This window comes from Coccidioides posadasii, chromosome 1 (genome assembly GCF_018416015.2).
Source record: "Coccidioides posadasii str. Silveira chromosome 1, complete sequence".
Classification (NCBI taxonomy): Eukaryota; Fungi; Ascomycota; class Eurotiomycetes; order Onygenales; family Onygenaceae; genus Coccidioides; species Coccidioides posadasii.
Genome location: NC_089407.1, coordinates 6800338 through 6816595, shown reverse-complemented (window position 1 = coordinate 6816595; position 16258 = coordinate 6800338). Strand labels below are relative to the sequence as shown.

Below are 16258 nucleotides of genomic sequence, written 5' to 3'. Positions count from 1 at the left end.
AGCGAGCGCGGTGTCGAGCCGTGAGAAAATCCTCCCTTAGTTACGTAAGCGAGCGGAGCTGGAGTTCGTTGCTCGACGAGCTCCGCGCCCACGGGGCGGGACAATGCAGTCCTTATGCTCAGTTGACCGGGCTTTGAGTGCAGGGTTTCAAATTTCGCCCGCTTCTCTCGAGGCCTCATATATGTAAACTTCATTGGGTGGGATCTCGTCGCTCATTCCGAATCCCACCGCCAACCCCACCTTATCAACTCTCCTCCTCCTCTGTTCACATGAAAACGCTCCCTGAGAGCGCACCCGGTGTCGACATTTCCCCTGAGCCTCTCAATACCTCAGAAGCCTCCGGAGCGTGATTTCTACCAGCATGAAGGCAAGGGGCAAAGTCAGGATCCCCCGCACGGTAAGTTACAGTTATTCGAGCAGCCTGTCATCGAAACACTCGCTTGTTCATCTGGGCCGGAGTCCTACTTTCCGTCTAATATGCTTGGCTCATCTGTATCCTACGAGTAGCAGGAGATTGGCTGATATTGGAATATTGGCAGGGGGTCATGTCGAGAGGCGGTACGGCAGATTTCGATACGTTGTGGAATGTCCTCGCGTCCTCAATGAGCGAAATCCACACTAAGAACGCCTCCAGTCTTTCGTTTGAAGAAATTTATAGAAGTGCATACAAAGCTGTAATGAAGAAACAAGGACTAATCCTCTATAACAAAGTGATTGAATTTGAACGGACCTTGTTACGGGACAATCTACGTAAGAAGATCACGGACTTGATCACACCTCTGCTTCTCCCGAATACGGAACTGGCAAATGCTATGGAACAAGAGAATGAGCGACGTGTTGTCGGCGAGCGGTTTCTCTCCAAAATAAGAGATGTCTGGGAGGATTATCAGCTTTGCATGGGGATGATTGCAGACGTGCTCATGTACATGGTGCGCCAAGTTGCTGCTCCCATTCGCCGCGTTGCCTGCTAATATTGCGATAAAGGATAAATCGGTTGTTGCAGAACATCGCTCACCATCTCTTTATGTCGCGTCGATGTGCTCGTTCCGAGATATTGTGCTCAGGCTAGGTCTAGAAATGGATAGCCAGGCAAGCGTTGCTTCGGTCCTGCAATCGACCATCCTATTTTTGATCCAACTCGAGCGGGAAGGGATCATCATTGATAGACCACTTATCCGTCATTGCATCTATATGCTGGAAGGTCTCTATGAGACAGAGGAGGAGGATGAATCAACCAAACTCTATATCACCTCGTTCGAGCCGGCATTCCTGGATTCTAGCCGAGGATTCTATGAGACTGAGGGCCAAAAGTTGCTATCAACAACAGATGCGCCTTCATTCTGCAAAAGAGCAGTAACTAGAATCCGAGAGGAACAAGAGCGCTGTCATCACACACTGTCCATCAGTACTGAGCCTAAGATAATGTGGGTTATTGATGAGTTTTTACTCAAACAAAATATCCCAGAAATCATCAAAATGGAAGGAAGCGGGGTTAAGGAGATGCTAGATAATGACCGCTTGGCTGATCTTGCAATCATCTATGATCTCATCTCGAGAATCGATCTGCAAAAGACCGCACTGACTCAAGAGGTCCAGGCAAGAATAATCGAGCTTGGGAATCAGATAAATAAGGCTGCTAGAGAATACCTACAAGGTCCACAGCCCACTTCAAATGGGGGTCAAGCTCAGTCAAACGGAGCCAAGGCGCCAGAGGAGCAAAAATCACCCGCTAGTCTACAGACAGCCGCCGCTATCAAATGGGTGGATGACGTTTTGCAGTTGAAGAAACGGTTTGATCACGTTTGGGAAAATGCTTTCAGGAAAGATCAAGGAATGCAAGCTTCTCTCACCAAGAGTTTCTCCGATTTCATCAACGTGAACCCCCGCAGCGCGGAATATCTCTCATTATTTTTCGATGAGAACCTTAAAAAGGGTATCAAGGGCAAGTCAGAGGAAGAGGTGGACATTCTTCTTGAAAATGGAATAACGCTGCTCCGGTATATTCGAGACAAGGATCTTTTCGAGACCTATTACAAGAAGCATCTTTCGCGACGTTTACTTATGAAGCGATCCGTAAGTATGGATGCCGAACGACAGATGATATCAAAAATGAAGATGGAGGTTGGAAACACATTTACTCAAAGATTGGAGTCTATGTTCAAGGACATGGCCATATCGGAGGATCTTAGTTCCAGCTACAAAGACCACATTTCTCAGAGCAATGGTCCTGATCCCAAACGCATCGAACTTGAGATGAGTATTCTCACCAGCACAATGTGGCCAATGGAAATTATGGGGAAAGATAGCGCAAGTCATGCCCCATGCAACTTTCCCAAGAACATAGACCTTCTCAAACAGAGTTTTGAGTCGTTCTACCTGGGAAAACATAGTGGACGAAAACTCACATGGCAGGCCGGAATGGGCTCCGCTGATATTCGGGCTATGTGGGTGAGACCAAATGGGAGGACTGAGCGCCATGATCTGAACGTCTCTACTTATGCGATGATTATCCTCCTGCTTTTCAATGACCTTCCAGCGAGTGAATCACTTACGTTTGAGGAAATCCAAGCACGAACAAATATTCCGACTCATGATCTCATAAGAAACCTACAGTCTTTAGCAGTTGCTCCGAAAACTCGGGTTCTGAAAAAGGACCCGATGAGTAAGGAAGTGAAGCCCACAGATCGCTTTTATTTCAATGAGAAGTTTCAGAGCAAATACACCAAGATTAAGATTGGCGTTGTAAGTAGTAGCGGGAATAAGGTCGAGACCAAAGATGAACGGTCAGAAACCGAAAAGAAGATGAATGACGAGCGCGGAGGCAGCGTTGAAGCCGCTATTGTTCGAATCATGAAGTAAGTAGACTCAGACTTTCCATTTTCGCATCCTACAGAATTGACACCATTTAGACAACGCAAAAGACTAGCACATTCGCAATTGATGAACGAAGTCATCTCGCAGCTCGCATCACGCTTTGTCCCCAATGTGGACATGATCAAGAAAAAAATTGAAAGTTTGATCGACCGCGAGTATTTGGAGCGTCTTCCGGACGTCGAACCACCATCATACGGTTACATAGCATAGGTCTGCCTCGTTTCAGATGATTTTCACGAATTTGCCTAAATTTGACTGTTAAAAATTGGCATTGAGTTTGGGTTGCCCTTTCATGATTCGGCGTCAATATGATCATGGGACAGGTTTACGGAGTCGCACATACCCTGAAGCTAGGATCGGATTGGGCAGATTAACAGCGGCGCTTTGGACCTTGTTCCTGCTAGATTTCCGGTCAACAACGGCCTAACGGAATACTTTGCTTTGTGTATGGTGCTGAGGTTCTGCTTATTGTTTAAGTAGCAACTGATTTAAGAAGACACTTTGGTGACTACTCCTCACTGATTTTGCGAATGTTTCCTCAACTAAGGATATGAAAAAACATTTTGGAATAAGTATTTGTTTCGTAACTCCTTGCAAAGGCTGCCGAATAGGGAAAAGTAGAAATGCACATATCTCATGCTGTAGGGTATCATCAGAGGGCTGGGTACGTTCCAAAAGGTCATCAATCATATCATGCTTCCCTCCTTTTTATATTCGGATATAAGGGGATAGATCCAATTTACCCCATTTCAAACTCCAACCATACTCAACGCCCGTAAAAAAATGCATGGTTAAGTATGAAACCCAAGAAAGAAATTTCCATCACTATTTCCACCCTAGTCACAGGATCTCTACCTCTCCCTTCATCCAGGCCCCTTTGATCCCTTCCCACCTAACCATCCACACTTCACCCTTGCTCATCCTCTCTCCCAATCTATCTCCCATCCCAAAACTCATGCGATCGCTCTGGTCCCGCTCAGCAGGAATGATCACATCTGCACTCTCAGCGAGACATCGGGCAAATACTACCTCCTTGGTCTCAGGAGCAGTCACCATGCTCGTCCCACCGGCATTATCATCGAGTTTACGCAAAGCGGGAGGAAAGCTGGCCAGAAACGAGTGGGAGTAGTGATCTGAGAGCAGAGAGTGATGCGCAGATAGAAAGGAGCGTTCTTGGGGCGAGAGGGGGTCTTCTTGCTGGTGGTGTGTAGAAGAGAGCCGTGGTTGTTGGGATGCTGACGGCGGCGTGGATAGGCGAAGGTAGTGTATCGGGTGCTTCGTCAATTTAGCTAATCGTTGGCGGAGTAATGACCGAATGAGAAATTGCGTTCGGGAGAGGTCAGACTGTAGGATTGAAAGAGTGAGGTTGAGGGTGGGATTGTTTGTTGTGGTGCTGGCGGGGTCGGAGATGGAAAGGTCTTCGATTTTGGCGATCTGGGAATAAAGGTGCACCTGTGTTCAGCAGTTTCTCCCAAAGGAAAAGGGATTTGCAAGCAAAATCAGCTCTTTATTTCGATGCGACGTACCTGTTTTCTCACTCTTTCCATCATCCTGTCCATCAGCGGTCCTGGCCATGGTAATAACTCCGGAGCGGCGCGTTCCGCTACCCAAAAGCGGGTAAGTTGCTGATGATCGAGAGCGATAGATTCGGGGAGATTGATGTCATCCCTGTCGACAGAAGCGAGGATATCATCAATGTCCATGGTCCACTATCATCGAGCAGTCTTGAAGCATGGAAGCCAGTCCGCGCTCGGTCAGTCAAAGCTATAGAGGGAGACGGGGAGCGTAATTTTGGTAACCATTTGTAACGGGAAAGTACTTATGTAATTATACAAATTAGGGTTTAGGGCTCAAAGCTAATTTGGTCGCTGACGTCATACCAAATTCCGTTAGGCGGTTGCGGAGCCTATGAAATCACGAAGAATTACAATCATCGCGGATATGAGAAAATTTTTTGATCTTTTTTTCATATTTCTATTTTGAAGTATTGTTTATAGGGATGAAGTAAGGAAATCTGTCAGACATGCAATGTCATAAGCCTGGCAAAAACCGATCACGCAGTTTCGTAACAGCCCACCAGACTGACCCAATTGTTACCACGACAAGAAAGAAATGGATAGTTCAAACCTGTGTTGGCACGTGTTGCTCGCACTGGCTAAAAAAATGGAAATGGCCTCCAACGCCGATACTCGAACCAGAAATTCAGAAAAATAAGAGGCTGAACATACCCGCAGGAGTCTGCCCTATCCGACACGTCAAAAAGTGGAAACTTGGATGCTTATCCAGGCAGACAAGAAAGGGAGCGCTCAGGAAGAAGCTAGCATCCGACGGTTGTACTCTCGACGTATTCCGTAAGAAGAAAATTTCGGTGACTCAAGATAGGGAAATGCGAAGGAAAGCAAGGGAAAGCTTTTGAAATACAAAGGAAACAATAGGTGAGGCCATATCATGAAAGCCGATGGCGAAATGCGATGTGTGAGATGCTAATTGGGCTAAAATATTGATCAATATCGCTGCATCGTTGGGGGTTGCTGAAATGATCCCTTTTGTGAGATATCGATAGGAGCTGCCGAGGATTCGCAGGAGCGCTTGTTGATGGCGTAATGCCGAGGATTAAAATTAAAATCATGAACTATTCGTCACTCCGCCGACGGCAATGTCCCAAAGGCAGCGGGATGAAAATAGTCGGGGTCGTTATGGAAATCGCGGGAAGCTTCGTAAGAAATGGTATGAGAAGACAAAGGAAAATATGGGTGAAAGAGTGGTGGTTTTGGGATATCGTAACCCACACCGGGCAGGCAACGATGGGTAAGTTAAGGTGCATAAAGTCCGTAAATCATGGAGCACCTTTTACGTCGGAACAAGGTACGACTTAAAGGTAAAACTCAATAAGAGAACATGCGGCGTCCAGGAAGCCGCGTAACCTCGACGTCGCGGTCAAAGGGTGCATCAGGGTCACAGCTACGATCACCGACAGGCCGGCATCGTCCAGTCGGACTTTCTTCAATCTGAAGCGAATTCTGTCCGAATGCAAAAGTTTGGGCTCTAGAAAGTTTGGAGCGTTGTTTGACTTTGCCTAGTCCACGCTCACAAGCGAACTCGTGTTCTTTGGCTGACATTTCAACATAGTTTTGCGGGTAGCATAAAGCACGGTGCTCTGCAAAGAATGAGCTGTATCCACCATTCAAAATATACATCTCCGGATAGGTCAGCTTGGGGTATATATCAACATTGACTGCACGATCCTTGTGTCGAATATATTTGGCCCTGGTAAAAAGAACATCAGAAGGAAGACGTGATAAAAAAGGGAAATCTGGAAAGACATACATGATGGGAGCGCGATGAGCGGAGTATTCACAGTGAAATATCAAAGCCGTACTTGGTTTCGGCTCTTGATCAAAGAGTTCCGCGGCAAGATGTTCCTTGTCTGTGTAATTGAGAGCTCCATGTATATGTCCACCTTCGTACTCATATTCGAAACGGCAATCAATGATCATTATTTTATCATAGCAATCATTATATTTACCATTAATTATGTCGACTAAGACACTACTCTCCACGCGAGGTAGCTGGTCCGGTCCATCTTCTGGGATAAAATGCGGCAGATGTAGTGTTGGTTGGCTGTCAATATCCGCGATGGGTTGAAGACCCGGGCTGGACAACATGATCGTGTCCTCTTCCTGATTCACAACATCTTCGGGGTGCTCGAACATGCTGAGTGACCTTCTACTTTGTTTCCTAGGTCGGCAAAAGGGATTGGAGCTCTTGCGTATACCGTTTACTGGTGAGCCATTTGATCGGCATTGCCCGACCACACCAGAAAAAGGAGCACGGGGACGGGGTGGGCCCATTGAAATAGACGTCAAAAACCTTGGGGACGATTCTCGAGGAGGCGATTGTTCAAACATCTCAGAAAGAGAAAGAGACGAACAAGCGGTCGGCTTACTGCTGCCAGCTGCGAATCTAAAGGGTGGTGGTTGGGGCGCAAGTGAGCCCTTATCACCAGAGGAGTAGGCTTTAGAACGCATCAAAGAAGGCCTCAGAATGGGTGGCTTGTGTCTCCTGCTCAACATCGTTAGAGATAAGAAATAAACTTCAACGAAGGCCCCCTTATGAGGGCATAACCTACTGTGGACGTCCAGGCGGTTCCAGGTCCATGGGTGAATCATCTAACGAAAGCTGTGCATGAACTTGCTGCGACTTCGCCAAAGAAATCTCAGTCGTGGGGGAATCTAGATCCAAGTCTGCGTTATGGCAGTATGGTATCTTGTGAGGCAAAGGAGACATATCCATGATTTCCATATTCGGGGCAGGCGAGGACGATGGTAACGGGGGTGTGGTCATGTTGTCTATTCAGATATGAGTTAATACCATTACTAACTCTGGAACCAAACTCAGCGGAGAATATACCACGACCATTTTCAGGACCAAACAAGCTCGCCGTGAAGAGGGATCTTCGGGGCGTTGCTAGCTGAGGACTTTTGGAATATTAGTACGCAAAAGCACTTACGCATATGCAGGCCGGCAACATACCTTTTATCAATGTGAAAATTCTGAGAAAGGTCAGCTGCCAAGCTAACTGTTGGAGAAGACCCTCTCAAAGCTTTCGTGTTGAAATAATCGGAGTGTCCCGTCTTCATGGACAGATCCCTAAAATTAAAACTATCCGGCCCAAACTTTCGCACAGCAGGAAACGATGAACATCCTGCCTTAGCCTCTGAACGGAAATGATGCCGAAGCATCACTGAAGGAGGCTGCATAGCAGCCAGCGGCGACGATTGCTCCATGCTTCCAACTTGGTAGAAGAATGCTTATAGTCTAGTCCTCAGCGCAGTATTTGAGAGGATGGACGATAACGACGAAATGGTGTCCGTGGAGAGAAGAAGTGTCAGAGGGAGCGTATTACGAAATCGGTCGTCAGGACAACGGTGCACTGGCAGACAATGTCAATGCGAGCTGCAGATGGTCTTTTTTTTTTTTCTTTTCTTTTTCAATTTTTTTTCCCCCCTTCCTTTGACCGAAAGCAGCCAAACGCACGGCTTTGAGGACGACTTCGATATCCCTGAAGCCAGTAGATACTGTGGCCAAGGATTTCGAAGTCAAAGTGAGCAGGCCATGGCTGCCAATCCACAAAGTCAATCGTGCAAGAATGAAAAGCCGTGAATACGAGGCGTCCGGTGGTGGTCGACGGGAGGAAGGCCGTCGAGGTTGGTCAATGGAGATAACAGGGATAGGTATGAAGAAAGCCAAAGAAACCGAAGCTCGACGGACGGCTGGAACTGGGAAGAGAGGAAGAGGTAGAGAAAGGAGCGAAGAAGGAGAGAAAAGGGAAAACGGAGGGAGAAAGAATGAAGCTGGAACAAGGTGGTGGACTTCTGTTGCAACGGGCAACGCACTCGCACCGGTGGAGAGATGATACACACGGCGTATTATAATATACTTTTCTGCCGTAAGGTTTGTACCAATACTTCCTAGGCGGACTCTGGCAGGGCAACAAAGCAAGGGATCAACGCCAGCTGGTTACCAGGGCCACCGGTACCGGTACCTCCTCTCAGCCAATCCGTGCTTGTTAATTGCCGCCCAGCAACCGGAGCGACGGCTGCTATTCATGTCGGGCATCCATGTTTGCTACAGCTTCGGCACATTTCAGTCCCACATGGGGTATTGCAATTCAGGAACAGCCTATTCCGCCCGCAAAGGTGAGATGGTACCTGATTGTCACCGGCGCCCCGAAAATTTACTCCGTCGTCATACTTGCCCAGATGTCTCTCGCGAGCTTGGAAGTCAATTTGATTGAGGGACGTCATAACGGAACACGCAGAACTCAATTCGAGCCATGCCCAACTACGGAGTGAATACTTATGGAAGAAGCATACGACAACCGAGTGCCTCCTCCGCGCTGCGGGTTTGTGATGAAAGCTGGGAATGGAATACTCCCGTATCTACTCCGTACTCCACTATTCAGATCCAGATCTTCTCCTCGGGAATAGGCCCGTTCTCTCAATCCCCGAAGTAGCCGCGAGAATCCTCGAGCGCGGAGGAGAGTCCAAAAATAGTCCCCGGTGGTTGATCGACGTTTTCGAAAGGACGGGAGAGCAAAAGCAAAAATGAGCTCTTCACGGCTGTCGAGAGTCTCCCGAAAATCATGTCTATTGATTTGGGCCGGGAATAGCTGGCTGCGTGGTCTCGTGGGCTGATCAACAACTTTCCCAGGATTCGACGAACTCAATCGCAGATATTAAGCTTAATTCTAAGGTGAATTTCCTCGACACTGTGATGACTGCAACATGGCAGCTCAGCGGCCAATCCAATCGCTGGCTCAGTTAGGATGGTAGGTGTTTGAGTTCCGAGAGGCATCATTTGCCCTGCTACCCACCCTGAGCCTGCGATTCAGGGCATATAAGTGTTCCAAGGAACCAAAGCCACGAAACATCCTCAGATGGTCCATCATGATGCACCTTTTTCGCCTTCGGATTGAACTGCTAGTTGTCCCGTGAGGTCAGCGGTGCCAACCCCCCATTTCGTCCCATCTCCGTTCTTTGGGGGTTTCCAGTTCGGAGGGACTCTTGATGTCATAGATTCAGCGCGTCCAAGTTGTGGACTCCAGAATGCAGTGGAAGTGTTTAAAATCACGCCCACACTACACGTGGTGTGTTGTATGGAATATTCCGTATGTGTATGTGTATACATTGAAAGCCTGAGGCGTCTATTATTGGCTTGCTGCCAGGAGGCGTGTTGAAACGCCCATTGTCTTGGGGAGAAAGCCCATTCGATTCGACATTGTTCTTCACCTCGAGCCGCCGTCCAGAAACGGCCTCGAGGCTGGAAATGGGAATACCCCGCATTCACGGTGGCTGAGCGACCGGATGCAGGGTCGGAATGTGACCCCATCTCCGTGTTTTTGTGTCCAGCCAGATATCCTCGTGAACTTTTGAGGGGAGCAAGGGCCTTCACCTGGGATGAGGGGCACAGGTGGGGTTGGTGAGCTACTGTGTTTATCTGCAGCCCGGCGCGTCGACGTGACGGAAATGTAAACATTGACAACCGCAGCACCGCACCAAGTTCAGTGCATCCGGAGAGGGCATAACTCTCTATGTTTCTGTGGGACCCCCACGCTCTATGATAACTACATATTCGGCCAGACTGTGGTGACAACGAGCGCGTGTCGAGGTGAGTGGGCTGGCTGAAGATGGGATCTCCGTCCAACCTTGCAGGGCTGTATTTAACTTTGAAGTCTGACGCCATCCACTTCCGAAAAATGGGCCATGATTGCACTACGGAGGACTCGCGTAGTTAATGACCAGCTAACTCGACGGCCGAAAAGGACTCTCTAACCTCCCGCTTTGTCTGCTCGAACTGGCTCGTTGCTCTCGAGGCTCAAGCCCCGACGCTGAGAAGTCACGAGATCTCGCTTGGTGTTCGTGTTGTTTACGTCTTGGCGCAACGCGGGAACCCAGCAGCGCCTGATAAAATAGACAGGCATCCCCAGCGCGGCTTTGGCCACTGGAAAACACCCCAGTTCTGAGCTGGCTTTTCGTGAAACTCTGCCAAGCTTACAGAAAGAGCCGTCTTCGTGCTGTGATCGGCTTTGGCCTGGCTGCAAGACTTGATCCGTTGCTGGGCTCGCAGGCCCATCGCTCAAGTCCCAATAATGTCATGCAGGCGCGGAGCTAGTTGCTGCTAAGCGCCCCCACTAACTATGGAGGCCAGTCAAATGATCAGCCTCAAGAGACGGTGTCGCCGAAGGAAATCTGGACGGATTGATGGAGGGAAACGCTGATATTCCGGGATAAAAGAGTTGAATTTTCCGGGAGACGTTTCCGTGGCCCCCAACCCCAAAAAGGATCTGTGCTCCAGTTTGTCTCGCTTCAAAGGTTCGAAGTGGCTGAATCAGGGTGTTCTCACTACTGGGAAGGTGCTCTGAACCCCGGCGCTTCATATGAAAAGGCTGGCGAATAAGATACCCTCTCCCGCCTGACCATGTGGAGTGGATCGATGACGAGTCAATCACTCGGCGCCAACCAGCTTCAAAATTCTGCGTTCAGAGTCGTGCATGGCCGGCTGCCATGGTGATACGAGACGCTATTCCTTCTTGGATTAGGTTCGCGAGACTGGTCCTCTCACAATCCTGCGAATGGAGTTGGCATGAAACTCTATCGCTTCCATGGACGAGCCGGCCTGGATAAGCAGCCCACAGGATGCCAGCACATCAAAATGAATTCGCCAGTCCGGATACGGAGTACGGAGTCCTCCGTACAAAGCACGGAATGCTACAATGACCAATCCATCAAAATAAATTCCAGCGCAAAAATTTGGCTCTCCCACCTTGCTGCGGAAATATCTTGCCCCCTTCGCAATCAATCTCAGGTTGTTAGTGAGATATGCAGACAAGTATTCTGTTGCATTATGTGGTTCAAACAGGAGCATTCAATGCCTTCTTTAAAATGAGGTTCAAGCATGGAGGTGCAGCCATGATCCACTTTCTGAAGCCTGGAGCGACAGTGTTTTCGGAGAAGGTCCACAATGAAATCGCTGTAATCAGATTCTTCCAGGAACACACACCAATTCCAGTGCTATTCATCTTGCATTTGGGTGACAAGGAGCAAAGTCCCCTTGGTCTCGCCCCATTTATTAACCTGGAGTACTCCATACATTGACCGTGCAATGGATTTGGGGTGAAGCACTCTAAACACACCACGACTCCCAATCAACGCTTGACGAGCCCTCAATCCACATATTGATAAAGAGAAGCTTGAAATGCTATATAGGCATTTGGCAGACACATTGTTGCAGTCTATGCTACCACTACCCCAGATAGGGTCACTGATCCAGATGTCACCTGATCGATACGTGCTGTACAGTAGAGTACATATGGAGTATATAATTCCAAACTCACAAATCCAAACTGGAGAAGGTTGGTTTTACCCCATGTTTAAAGCCACAAGAATGGGCCCTTTGATGCAGCCATCAAAAGTCCAAAAAAAAGAGCAGCAATGGAACTAGAAGGACATTATCCGATGTGACACAATGGATCTATCTTAAATGATTTTCTTTCGTGGGTTTCTGGGCGGGTAACTAGATGCTTCCCAAAACCTCCTTGAATGCTGGTGATCCTGCACTCCCTGCAGTGTTTGACAGCTGTGGCTAAAGCGCTGCTCAATGCCGCATTACTCTTTATACCAGACTTAGGAAAGGGGTTCGAGGGGGTCACAAATAAATACGATGTATATAGAATGGAATGCGAAGAACAGGAACATGCAGACTTCTTCACAAAAATTAAGTGAATAGGTAACAGGAGCTCTGGGCCTCCAGAACGGAGGATACTCTCCAGCAGACCATGACAACGCTGTGGTGGCCGTGGCCTTGGACGATCCGTGCAAATTGGACGCAACATGAGAGAGTGCGAGACACTAGAAGAATAGTGGTGAAAAAATTGCGCTCTAGTCGGGCTCTGAGCCAAAGCCCCCAAGTTGTTACTCATCCAGGCCAGACAGACACTCAGTTTGCCAGACATATAGTCATTGTCACCTATGCTCATCATCATATGACGTGTGCTTCAGAAGCCTGGCCGGAAATTTCGGTCGTGGAAAATGCACACGCCACGAATACCAGGACTCTGTTTGGCTCGAACACCTTTAGGCAAACTAACAGAGATTTCACCCTGCATCCTCAGGTTGCAGAACTATGGGCATGATTCAGGAAGACTGCATTCCGCATGCAAGGACCACGATTGCTCTCAGGCGGAACTTTTAGCTTCCTCGAGAGTCACGCATGTAAATAACCCATTTCCAGTAGGTAGCAAGATGGAATATATCAGGACATGTCCTTAGAAAAGAAATTACATATTCTCCTAAAATTCCATGCTTTACGGGAATTTCATTCGACTCCGCGCTAAACCCACTCGGGAAGCTTCACCGATGGTCAATCACGTGATTACCAGATAATTTTCTGTCGCCGAAAAAAGGGCCAGACAACGAGTAGAGAAGCACGCATTTCGACAACGGGCAAAGACAAATATGGCTGGCGCTGTTAACCCTAGAAAGAGACGGCGGGAGCCCGTTAATGTCGATGTCAAGCTTGTTGAGATATACGAAGATCTCTCCAATGAACAAAATGAAATACGTCTAAAAGCTGCTCACGATTTATTGTCTCGATTTACGCCAGATCAAAATGCGCCAAACGAGCAAATTGAAAAGGTCTTGAAAAGGTTATTTCGAGGACTATGCAGCAGCCGAAAAGCCGCGAGAATTGGCTTTTCTATTGCACTCACAGAGCTCTTGTCGCAAGTGTTCTCGGGCTCCAACGGTCGAAATTCGGAGGAGCTGAACATTCCGAAGACCATTGAGATCCTGGAGTCGCAGACCAGCCCGGTAAACTGTGCTTCCGGTCAGGTATGGTTTTTCTAGTTGTTCCAAACGTAGTATTTCTTTCTATTGACTGGGTTGCTGTAGGAGGAAAGAGATCACTACTTTGGCAGATTATTTGGAGTGGAAGCCATCCTAAAGTCCGCTATTTTACTCCAGCCTGATGTTCCATTCGAGAACTGGAGTAAACTTCTTTTCTTAATTTTTGAATTGGCCAAGAAAAAGCCGTGGCTCAGGGAAGAATGCGGATATATCATCTACTGTGCGGTGCGAGACATTGCCAGCAAGAAAGCCGGCATCCAATACGTAGACGCAATCATCAAAGGGCTAGCAGAGAACGGACTTGCAAGGACCCCTGAGGGTATTGCGATTTGGCTGGCGGTAATGGAATCTTCCTTGCCAGTGAACTTTGCCTCCGGTGTGTGGCAGAACAACAATCCATTGCATTCGAAAGAACGATCCTCCCTGGCGAAGATTATGAAAGAATCATCAGATCTCCATTCTGAGCAGAACGGCGAAAATGGAACGGCGAATAGGTCTGGCGTTTGGAATCCAAAGCTCCATTTCGCGTGGGATCCAATCCTCGCCAAGCTATATACATTTTCTCAGGGCAAAAAAGGGGACAAATCTTCTAAGCATATAACTTTTCCTGATTTTTGGACCGATGTTGTTGACAGTAAGCGCTTTCTATCATTATTTGTTCTTTTTCTTCTCTTCTTCCCCCGACCGAAATGGCGTTTGCTAACAATTTGTAGACGGACTTTTCGCCGCTGCTTCCTCAGAAGAGCGGAAATATTGGGGTTTCCTGGTATCTATGAAGGTCATCAATGATGGCCCCAAAGAAGCCGCCGGATCGGTATTTACAAAAAATTTCGTCCGCTGTCTGATGAATCAGCTATCAGTTGAGGGTCGATATCTTCATCGAATAGCCCAGAAAGCCGCAAAGTCAATACAGGCCCGTGGAGCAACGGATCCCGAATTTATAACACCGGCACTTCGCGGCTTGATGGGCTCAGCGGGTGCCGTCAATTTCGACCAGGTGACTAAGACAAAGACCGTTGAGAAATTAATCGGTGATGGCTCCGTGGACGGTTTGGAGCAGGCGGTGCCTTTCCTGGAAGACTTGATCACCAAACCAGGTGTGGACGATGCGAAAGTGGCTGGGTCAAGGAGGCAGCAACTCGCTACCCTCCTCAACTCGATCGTAAAATCGCTATCCATTAAATCAAGTACGCCGGATGATCTAGATTCCACTATCAAGCGTGTTATGCTAGTTCTGGCTCGGTTCGCGTATTTTGTGCCTGTGGAAAGCAGCAAGAACAAAGCCACCGTCCCCGATCCGCCGATCACCTCGTCAACGCAGGAATTCTTCAGGAATAAAATTTCATCATGCCTAAATATGGTCGTTGCTGGACGCAAGAATGCTTCGACTATCGCATGTCAGGTCGTTCAGAGCATCCGCGACATGAACGAGAATGGAGAATATGGAAAATTCGTGATCGAAATGGGTGAAGAAGTCAGCGGATCAGTCGATTCAGCCTTCAAAATATTGAAAAAGATCCAGCACAAGGTGCGTCAAAAATATATTGCCTTCCAATTTAGACTTGCCTAATCGACTGTTTTTCAGGAGAAGAAAAATGAAGCCGGAGCAGCTAGCATTCAGGCACTCAAGCTGCTCTACGCCATGACCATTTTCCAGGTATACAACGGCGACGCTGATGCCGTGTCCATGTTGGACGAACTTAAAATATGCTATGATAAATTTGTCAGTCGGAAAAAGGCCGATGATGCTGATACCGCGGAGGCTTCTGATATTTTGGTTGAGATCTTGCTAAGCTTCGCATCGAAACAATCTCAGTTATTTCGTCGCACTAGCGAGCAAGTCTTCGGTGCATTTGCCGATCGAGTTACAGCAACGGGCCTTCAGTCGTTGATTGCGGTACGGTGCTTTGAGTTGTTTTAAATTTACAATAGTCACGTTACTAATATAGTGTATAGATTTTGGAGGCGAAGGATACCCTTGCAGGACAGCAGGAAATGTTCGAGAATGACGATGAAGGGAGCGATGTGGAAATGATCGATCCAGACGATGATGACGTTGAAGAGATCGATCAGTCTGGAGAGGAGTCCGAGGAGGATCTTGAGGCCTCGGATGAAGAAAGTGATGAGGATGGATCCGAAAACGAAGACGAAGACGAATTAGAAGAATTTGATGCTAAACTGGCCGCTGCACTTGGAACCCACCGTGCGGACAAGGACCTGGACGCGAGCTCGGAAAAGTCATCGGACTCCGACATGGATGACGATCAGATGGAAGCGCTCGACGAGCAGCTAGCCCAGGTATTCAAGGCACGCAGCCAAGTGACGAGCAAAAAGAAGGAAAAGAAAGAAGCCCGCGAGAACATGATCAATTTCAAAAACCGAGCACTCGACCTCCTGGAAATATACGTGAAAAGATCACATTCGAGCATCATCGCGACCGACATCCTCCTCCCACTCCTGCAGGTCGTCCGCAAGTCCAAAGTGCAACAGATAGCCAACAAAGCCAGCAATGTCCTGCGTGAGTATTGTAAGCTCTGCAAGGGAAACAGCCTCCCCGCCGTCGAAGACGAGGACCGGCTGTGGGACTTGCTCAAAGCGATCCACGAGGAGGCCACGCATAGCGGACCGGCTTTCCACGCGACGGCCTGCAGCCAGGCCAGCTTACTGATTGTGAGAATATTAGTGGCGCAGAAGAAGGAAAACGCGAAGGGTATCGTGGATGTGTACGCTGAGACGAGGAAGAGACAGCTCCTAAGTAAGAGGTGCCATGTTCAGCCCTCGTTCTTCTCCGACTGGAATAACTGGTGCGTCTCTGCGAGCAAGCAGATGAAGGAGTGAGGTGAGGTGAGGTTAGGTGAGGCCCTGTGTATGCATACTGTACGGAGTACATCCTTTAAATCAACCTTCAAAGGGGTACCATCAGGAGGAAATCACAAAATGAAATATATGTACTTCTCTTTTCCTTTTCGATCCAGTGG

The 16258-nt window shown here is 48.2% G+C and overlaps 4 protein-coding genes across 4 annotated transcripts; 2 read left to right on the top strand and 2 right to left on the bottom strand.

Moving 5' to 3' along the window:
* Nucleotides 1–116: 116 nt before the first annotated feature.
* CUL3 (Cullin-3) lies at nt 117–3393 on the top strand. Its single transcript, XM_003065972.2, has 4 exons — nt 117–397; nt 540–929; nt 985–2855; nt 2910–3393. The coding sequence occupies exons 1-4, from the start codon at nt 362–364 to the stop codon at nt 3082–3084; spliced, it is 2472 nt and encodes an 823-aa protein (XP_003066018.2). The 5' UTR covers nt 117–361; the 3' UTR covers nt 3085–3393.
* An 83-nt stretch (nt 3394–3476) lies between these two features.
* Nucleotides 3477–4625, bottom strand: SLD5 (GINS complex subunit). The gene is made up of 2 exons (XM_003065971.2): nt 4401–4625; nt 3477–4308 (listed from the first exon to the last, which is right to left on the bottom strand). The coding sequence occupies exons 1-2, from the start codon at nt 4575–4577 to the stop codon at nt 3715–3717; spliced, it is 771 nt and encodes a 256-aa protein (XP_003066017.1). The 5' UTR covers nt 4578–4625; the 3' UTR covers nt 3477–3714.
* Nucleotides 4626–4863: 238 nt separating this feature from the next.
* CDC25 (cell division cycle- protein) lies at nt 4864–8231 on the bottom strand. The gene is made up of 5 exons (XM_003065970.2): nt 7408–8231; nt 7285–7352; nt 7004–7223; nt 6202–6936; nt 4864–6141 (listed from the first exon to the last, which is right to left on the bottom strand). The coding sequence occupies exons 1-5, from the start codon at nt 7659–7661 to the stop codon at nt 5760–5762; spliced, it is 1659 nt and encodes a 552-aa protein (XP_003066016.2). The 5' UTR covers nt 7662–8231; the 3' UTR covers nt 4864–5759.
* Nucleotides 8232–12890: 4659 nt separating this feature from the next.
* On the top strand, nt 12891–16224 carry POL5 (DNA-directed DNA polymerase; the record flags this gene model as incomplete). The annotated part of the gene is made up of 5 exons (XM_003065968.2): nt 12891–13265; nt 13326–13914; nt 13994–14808; nt 14866–15177; nt 15237–16224. The coding sequence occupies 5 exons, from the start codon at nt 12891–12893 to the stop codon at nt 16116–16118; spliced, it is 2973 nt and encodes a 990-aa protein (XP_003066014.2). The 3' UTR covers nt 16119–16224.
* Nucleotides 16225–16258: the final 34 nt, after the last annotated feature.